The 8718-nt window shown below is 42.3% G+C and overlaps 1 protein-coding gene across 2 annotated transcripts; it reads right to left on the bottom strand.

Annotated features, from left to right (window-relative positions):
• Window positions 1–270: 270 nt before the first annotated feature.
• On the bottom strand, window positions 271–8033 carry LOC124001460 (cell growth regulator with EF hand domain protein 1-like). 2 transcript variants are annotated; one of them, XM_046308211.1, is made up of 6 exons: window positions 7760–8033; window positions 7170–7275; window positions 6576–6647; window positions 2003–2073; window positions 1805–1929; window positions 271–1503 (listed from the first exon to the last, which is right to left on the bottom strand). In XM_046308211.1, the coding sequence occupies exons 1-6, from the start codon at window positions 7794–7796 to the stop codon at window positions 1099–1101; spliced, it is 816 nt and encodes a 271-aa protein (XP_046164167.1). In that variant the 5' UTR covers window positions 7797–8033; the 3' UTR covers window positions 271–1098. The 2 variants fall into 2 exon arrangements, with proteins under 2 accessions (XP_046164167.1, XP_046164168.1); XM_046308212.1 differs by having other exon boundaries at window positions 7737–8033.
• Between the last annotated feature and the right edge of the window lie 685 nt (window positions 8034–8718).

Here is an 8718-nt window from a genome sequence, read left to right on the forward strand (position 1 = left end):
ACTGAATTGTCATTAGTAGGTATGGACCCATAGGCACTTGTGGGTTTTGATAGTGTAAGCAACATGGTGAGACTTCCACATACTGGTAGCTTAGATGGCAAGGTGGTGAATATTGCTTACAGCTGTCAAATCCTCTTGGCTCCAAGTGCTTAGGGGCCCAATTTGTGTTTTGGCATAGCAATCCCTGAGTGGAAATGTTGTAAAAGTGAGTGGACATTCCTTTTCTTTTAAAACAAGGTGCGATCAGTGACCACTGACAAACTACAAAGGTGGCAGTCATGTTGGCTTTTTTTTTTTTGTCAAATATACAAACCTTCCAATTCAGGAAATTAACAGCAAACCAAATATTTATCCCATGTTCCTAAATCATTGCAGAGTTGTGAAATCAAAGTGTTTACTCCCCTCATGGATTTTAAAGGAACTAGTGCACACTTCTAGAAGTGAGACTAAATTGGGCTCTATAGTATTACTGAGCAGGCAGCAAAATAAATCACCAGATGGCACTTCAGTTTATAGCCTTTTCACTAAGTGAAAAGGCCTGGGGTTTTTGATCTGGAAAAGGAGAATCTAGTCAACAGCTGCTGTGACGGAGCCCAATTCCATGAGTTAAAGGGCTTTTCCCACTGAATTTCTTAACCCAAACCACTCCTTTTGCATCCATGAGGGGGAGTGAACATTTTAATATTGCACTAGAGGGGAATACTTTCTCAAAGTATCATTTAAAGGCATTGCGTTTGACAAGTTCATACATGCAGTCCATTAACTTTTCAGATTGTCCATTCTAATATATGGCTTCATTTTCATAGCTTCAACAGAAAGCAACTATTTAGCAGTGTGAGGTATCTTTTGGCAAAATACATTTAATACTGAATTATATTCTCAATTGATCTTGTTCAGAAGTGCAATGTGAAATAACAGCAGCTTAAACAATATGGCTGACATCTGTCTATAATTCAGTACCAAAGAAAAATCCCTCAATGTGAAAGATACAAGCCCCTCAAGGTAGATGAGGGGCTGTGATTTGCTGTCTGTCAGTCAAGGGCTCCTGCTATTGTCTGGACGGAAGTGTTGGAGTGCTGTTTGCATGTTATTGTGTGTTTACATTTCAGGCTGCCCCTGATGTACAGGAGCAGGCCTATTTTGCTCATGATCAGCAGCAGGGGCCTCTGGGATATGCAGTCCTTTCTCCTCTGCCTGTATAGGATGTTCATTGGTCTGAACTTCCTGTCCCACAACTCTTGGCTTTGACTCTTCTTCCTTGGGCTGTTCCTCTACATTCCTCTCTTTCTGTGCTGCTTTTTCTAGTTTTGGTTCCTCAACAACTTTGACTTCCACTTGGACCTTTACCTGCTCCTGGGCCACACTTCCTCCCTGTTCAGGTGCACCCTGGGAGTAGGAGTCTGGTTGTTGTAGTTTGGGGGGAGAGAGTAGCTCAGGGGGTGCTATTAGACCGTCCATGTTTAGATCCTGAGTCTGCAGGAGAAAGTCTACCATGTCCACCACCTGGGACGCACACACACAAAAAACATTGGCTTTAGTGTACATATTCACTAACTGAAACACTGTACGGTCAACTTCAGCGTTAGTGGAGATTTACTTACAGCTAAAGTGAGTCCAACAGTAACATCTTCATACTGACAACAGTACAGGCTACGTTATCTATTTGAATCCTGATACACAACCCTTGTATTATGTCCTGCTAGCTAGTAGGCCAAACTGACTAAGATCAAGACAAAGTATGTCCTAACCATAACAATGAAGATCTTTTCTACAGATGTTCCACACACACATAACCCCCTCTCACCGGCTCAGCTGACTGTTCTCCAGGCCTATTGTGAGAGTTGTATTCAGAGAGCAGCCTCATCATCTCCAGGCCATCCATGTCACCGCTGCGGTCATAGTCATGGAGACTAAACAGGAAAAACACCTCTGACCAGCAGAAAATAGGAAGATGTTTTATTCATTATTTATGTCAATGATTGTGTGTGTGTGATGTGTTTACCTTGTTCCCAGGTGCTATCTGGTCCTCCCTGTCCCTCCTTCAGGTTGGCCTTGATGTAGCTCTGCAGCAGCCTAACACACAAACACAGGTTAGAGGCCAGCAGTTACAGTTCACAGAGGTTAGGGCTCGGGATAGAAGGTTCAACCTCAGGCCCACCTGACTGGGTAGCACATTACTTCACTGTACAGAAAGTGTAATCTAGTCTCAACATGTCTCAAGGTTTTACAAACAAGCTCTCTGTTCCCTCCCTGGTGTGTTCTGTGTATACAGTAGGGTTAAATATCTTCCCTGTATTTTTCAAATGTTCAAACAATCCTGAGAATAAATCACTTTTCTCCCGTGTAAGCAGATATTTTCCCACCCAAACCGGAAGTGTCATGTTAAAACATTACGAACACCTTCCTAATATTGAGCTGGAACGGGGTATGGGACGGGGTATGCTAGGACATCTATATATACACACAGTGTACTGAGTGTACAAAACTTTAGTAAAACCTTCCTAATATGGAGTTGCACGTCCTTTTGCCCTCAAAACAGCCTTAATTAAATCGGGGCTTGGACTCTACAATGTGTTTTCCCATATTGACTCTAATGCTTCCCACAGTTGTGACAAGTTGGCTGGTAGTGGATCTCTACTCCAAATAGGTTGTTCCATCTCATCCCACAGATGCTCAATTAGATTGAGATCTGGTGGCTGAACACCATCCCCACCGTCAAACATGGAGGTGGAAACATTATGCTTTGGGGGTGTTTTTCTGCTAAGGGGACAGGACAACTTCACCGCATCAAAGGGACGATGGATGGGGCCATGTACCGTTAAATCTTGGATGAGAACCTCCTTCCCTCAGCCAGGGCATTGAAAATGGGTCGTGGATGGGTATTCCAGCATGACAATGACCCAAAACACACGGCCAAGGCAACAAAGGAGCAAAATCCTGAGGAGAAATCCAAACCTGAGCTTTGTATGTATTGATTCTGTACTTAGTTTGAAATGTTTCGTCGACCAGTAATATAACATTTTGTCCGATGTAACACTGACCAGAATGAGCTTTTGGATATGTATACCAAACGCGCTAACAAAAGGTAATTGGACATAAATAACGGACATTATCGAACAAAACAAACATTTATTGTGGACCTGGGATTCCTGGAGTGCTTTCTGATGTAGATCATCAAAGGTAAGGGAATATTTATCATGTAATTTCTTGTTTATGTTGACACCATCGTTGCGGCTATTGTGACGTTTACTTCTGAGCGCCGTCTCAGATTATTACATGGGTTTCTTTTTCCGTAAAGATTTTTTGAAATCTGACACAGCGGTTGCATTAAGGAGAGGTATATCTATAATTCCATGTGTATAGCTTGTATTATCATCTACATTTATGATGATTGTTTCTGTTGAAAATCACTGGATGTTTTTGGAACTAGTGAATGTAACGCGCCATTGTAAACTCATATTTTGATAAATATGAACTTTATCAAACAAAACTTACATGTATTGTGTAACCTGAAGTCCTATGATTGTCATCTGATGAAGATGATCAAAGGTTAGTGATTAATTTTATCTCTATTTGTGGTTTTTGTGACTCTGGCTGGAAAGTCTTTTGCTGGTAAAATGGCTGTGCTTTTCTGTGGCTATGTGGTGACCTAACATAATTGTTTGTGGTGCTTTTGCTGTAAAGCATATTTGAAATCGGACACTGTGGTGGGATTAACAACAAGATTAGCTTTAAAATGGTATGAGATACATGTATGTTTGAGGAATTTTATGAGATTTTTGATGTTTTGAAATTGGCGCCCTGCACTTTCACTGGCTGTTGTCATATCGCTCCCGTTAACGCGATTGCAGCCATAAGAATTTAAGGTCCTGGAGGGGCCTAGCCAGTCTCCAGACCTTAATCCCATAGAAAATCTGTGGAGGAAGCTGAAGGTTCGAGTTGCCAAACGTCAGCCTCAAAACCTTAATGACTTGGAGAAGATCTGCCAAGAGGAGTGGGACAAAATCCCTCCTGAGATGTGTGCAAACCTGGTGGCCAACTACAAGAAACGTCTGACCCCTGTGATTGCCAACAAGGGTTTTGCCACCAAGTATTAAGTCATGTTTTGCAGAGGGGTCAAATACTTATTTCCCTCATTAAAATGCAAATCAATTTATAACATTTTTTATAACATTTTTGTTGTTGTTAATTCTGTCTCTCACTGTTCAAATAAACCTACCATTAAAATTATAGACTGATCATTTCTTTATCAGTGGGCAAACATACAAAATCCGCAGGGGATCAAATACTTTTTCCCCTCACTGTATCCTGTGGCAAACGTTGCTCCACTTTTATCAAGGGACCCAATGTATGGAATGAAAACACCCCACACCATCACCACCAGCCTGCAATGTTGAGATGAGGCATGATGGATGGATGTACTCGTGGTTCTCCATACCCTAGTCGTCCTATCATTGTGAAACAGCAGGAACCAGGATTCATCAGACCAGGCAATGTTTCCAATTCTCCAGTGTCCAGTGTGCCCAACTGGTGCGCATGGCATGTACTACTGTACACAATGTTCCCTCAAAATGTTTCGTCACTGAGCAAATTTCAGGTCTGCTGAGCGCAAGCTTGAATGTTATGAAGATTCTGTGCAACTTCCAGTGAGCGTTTACTGTGAACACTGAGGCTGTACCCACTTTAAGTTACAGTTGTAACAGTGGCCAACTAGGCTACTGTGGATATTTGATCATAATATAGGCCTACCAGAGTGCCCTACCATAAAAAAAACTATGGAGAAAATACATCCCATGACATATGAACGTGGAAATTGCTGTTCTATCATTCAGCCTACAGTAGCAGCCAATGTATGGTGTTCAATGTACTGTAGACCTACATTCCATGAGACTTAAAAAAACATGCAGGGCTTGGCATTAACCTGTTTATCCACTTGTCCTTCAGACAAGGAGATGACTGAAAATGGTGTTGTTTGATGCAAGAAACCACTTTACAAAATCAAATGCAATTATTATTCCCATACCATTATTACAGAGAATCAGACAAATTATGCTGCTCTCTGCCTATTGGCTACTTAGATTATTCAAGCCTGCCTCAAAATACAACACTGCCCCTTTATGACAAAAAAAATATCTTTACCTGACTTGCTTTTCAACGATGTCTTGAAATGTACACATTTTGTGCTCTTGTAGGCAGTCACGACCCTATTGCGGACTAGAAGTTATCTATAACCAGGCTAATATCTCACTAACTAGCAAAGGATATGAGCAAAATGTGCACAAATGGCTACATGGAGCTCTTGCTTTGATCTGCACAGTACAGTTCAAGTAAGATCCATATATGACAATGGTCTATTTGCATATAGGCCTACTGCAGCTCTGATTTGTTATGCCGCACTGGTCTGGTCATGCGAAATAGACTCCTACTCTGAAATCTCTTGCATAGTTGGTTTTGTTTCGGTATGTTGCAATGAAAGCGGCTAATATTGCGCTGATTTGATCCCTATTGCCACAGTAAAGGGAAATGTTGACGAGTGTGGCTGAAATAGCCCAATCCACTCATTTGAAGGGGAGTCCACATACACTATTTATACAAAAGTATCAATCTTGAACATAATTATCTATTTTGGCGAGAGAGAAAGAGTGCGAGAGTGCTCGCGAGCGCACTGACTTAAAGCAACGATATTCAAGCTATATGCTGTGTTAAAACTCTGCAGCTGAAATTACATTTAAAAAAAGCTGACCCCTGAAAGCCAGATGGAGATGTGTAAATAAGACGCAGATTCAGTACTTATAGCCTGTTAATGTAGTATTGGCTATGCTGCAGCACATTGGTGATGCATTGTGAACTGGGCTTCATACTGAGATGCCCTGTCTGTCCCCCACCCTGAGTGATGATGATTGATCATGCAGATCGCAGAGAGAAGTCTGTAGACAAGACAGATTTAGAAATTGCATTTCATTTTAAAGTTCCATTTCACATTATGCTGTTCATAGAAGGAATTTATTATAATTTACCAGTTTCTCGCAGTTATTCATCCCAGGAAAAGGGAGTGGGTTCTGACTGAAATACACTATTCAACCCCTAGTGTACAGTTAGCATGCCCTTGTGCCCACCTGTCTTAAATCACACAGTAGGCCAACCGTAATTTCCGGACTATAAGCCTCTACTTTATTCACACGCTTTGAACCTCGTGGTTTATACAATGACGCGGCTAATTTATGGATTTTTCCCACTTTCACAAGACTCATGCAGCCAAAAATGTGGTAATTGTGTAATAGCAGAAACTGATTTTTTATAACAGCATCATAAACCTGTGTTAGAACATAGCTACATGCAGTATCTTATCTGTCTGGGAGACACATCATAACACCTACTCAAAGTCCAGAGCTGATGTTGTGAATTAAGATAATACATGCCCCTGTCAAATTAAAGGGTTAAATTAGGGAAGGAGCAAAGCCCTGCGCATACAGCAACTCTCCTGGAGGAGGGTTGGCCAGATTTGGCCTCATTAAACCCTTTATTTTGTAGAGTTGACCACCCCTGTAATAATTCAAGTAAAAGGTGCCACTCACCTGCGCTCCTCGTCTCCAGAGCCAAAGGGATTGGCCAGTGTGAGAGGGGGAGGGGCTCCTGCTGACTCTACTCTGTGGGACAAATACACACACAGAGAAAGAGAGAGCCTGATGTGATAACAAATACTTTGTTGGTTTTATTAATAGGATTAAGTGCAGGGAAATATTATCTTTGACCTCTACCTGAGGTACTATTTAAACAGGCTCACTCGGAACTCTGATCCCTATTTCTCCTCTGTTGTTGTTACCACCCAGGGACAGGATGTGATGTAATTCCCTAAACATCATACTTCCTGTCTCTGTTATTCCTATATGACTTCCTTGGTTGAAAAAAATATTTTTACTTCAGGTGGCATCACTCCTACACAACGCTAGTCCCTCAGTGCTGGCTGATGGCTGAATGCTGTCAGGAGCACTACACATCATGTTGTCTGACTGGCTCACCAAATAAACAACAAAAGAAAGGAAGGCAAAATATACCCAAGCCAACAGGAAACCTAAACCTGCTGGAAAATCCATCTAGGTTCATATTAAAAACTTGAGGCCAAACCCTATACCTTCGATGTGTGTATGTGTGTGTGTGTCAGGGCCCACCTTTGGTCTCCGGGCACCTGTGGTGCAGAAAGACACTGGTGCGCGAGTAGGAGCAGGGAAAGCACACCCGTCACCAACATGTCAGCGCCAGTCTCTAACGATGCACCTGCAAGTACGAAAATAACTGGGGCTGTCATTCCGCTCCGACATTAAACATTTTAGGCGTATTGTAACATTTAGGACGTTCATTTTGATTTTGTTATTCAAACATTTCTGAATGATGTTCTGGAAGATGTAACTAAGGCAATAACCGTAGGATATGAGAAATCATTTATGCTTTCAGCCCATCAGTTCTGCATCCGTAGGAAGGCCAGACGAGCGCAGGCTATTTTACAGTTGCAGTGATTTGGCATTTGTGTCCAACGTTGAATTATTAAGCGGTATCATCATAACATACAGTAGGCCTGGTGCTTTAAAACATCTCCATTATTACTACAGAGATGGCTGTGATGCTAATGCTGCAACATTGTATCCATCTGACGCTACAAAAGTAACGTAGCAATCTCTCACTCAAAAACGTCTGTCAAATAAGTTATGATGCATCGTTTTAAATAGTTGCAATCTTACATGGCAATGTTGCCTTATCCTACCTGATGGCCCGTTTGACGAGTAGACAGAGAAACGCATGCTAACGCCGTGTTGTAAATTGAGGTTGTGATTTCATAGCGGGAGATTCTACAGTTCAGCCCTCCCGGTAATATCTGCACTGCGCAGCGGCGAGAGCGAGTCACCGGTCGAATCATTACAATACATCCTTCTTTTCTTCCCTTTAAGTGTTCACTTATCTGACTTAACAGCAGAGGTGGACGATATATGGGGGGAAGGATGTATTTTGAAAGTATTCGAACTGGCCCACGGGATCTGTTTTGGTCAATGACTGGGTCCACGTGGAACCCCGGGCGAGGAGAGGACGTGTCATGGTCAGTGCGGTCTCTCGCTTTCTCTCAATTTCAATTTAAGGGCTCTCTTTCCGCCCTATACTGGCGATGCCACGTAGCTGCAGCTGACTAGGCACGACTCAGACGGGGAGGGAACGACGGTAGATTGTGTGTGCAGCTGCGATGCTACTGTTCTGTAGTGTAATTTCCCCCTGCCTCTCTTTCTCGTATAAGCCCATGAACTGCACTTTTCTACATGAATTGTGAGCATGGATGTCCCCCGCTACCGAGCAAATGGTGCACCGCAGGGCGCTCATCCAGCCAGCCAGCAGCCGCAATAAAATAGCTCACTCACACATTCTCACTGGCAGACTACATTGGTCCAATACCTACTTTTCATCATTATAACTGACATGAAAACATTCACCTTCATTTATAATGTTTCTTTTGACTACACAGCTACGAATTTCCAGTTGGAACAAATGGATTGTTTTGGAAAATGTAGTCCACTTGTCTCTCTCTCTGTTGGAAAAGCTTGGTGGAGTAGGGTGTGGCTGCTTGGTTATAGAGAGTTTGAGCAATGATTAGTCCAAAGGGCGACATATACAGAGTATACAAAACATTAAGAACGCCTGCACTCTCCATTACATAGAATGAACCAACTGAATCCA

The sequence above is a fragment of the Oncorhynchus gorbuscha genome, linkage group LG17, assembly GCF_021184085.1.
Source record: "Oncorhynchus gorbuscha isolate QuinsamMale2020 ecotype Even-year linkage group LG17, OgorEven_v1.0, whole genome shotgun sequence".
Lineage (NCBI taxonomy): Eukaryota > Metazoa > Chordata > Actinopteri > Salmoniformes > Salmonidae > Oncorhynchus > Oncorhynchus gorbuscha.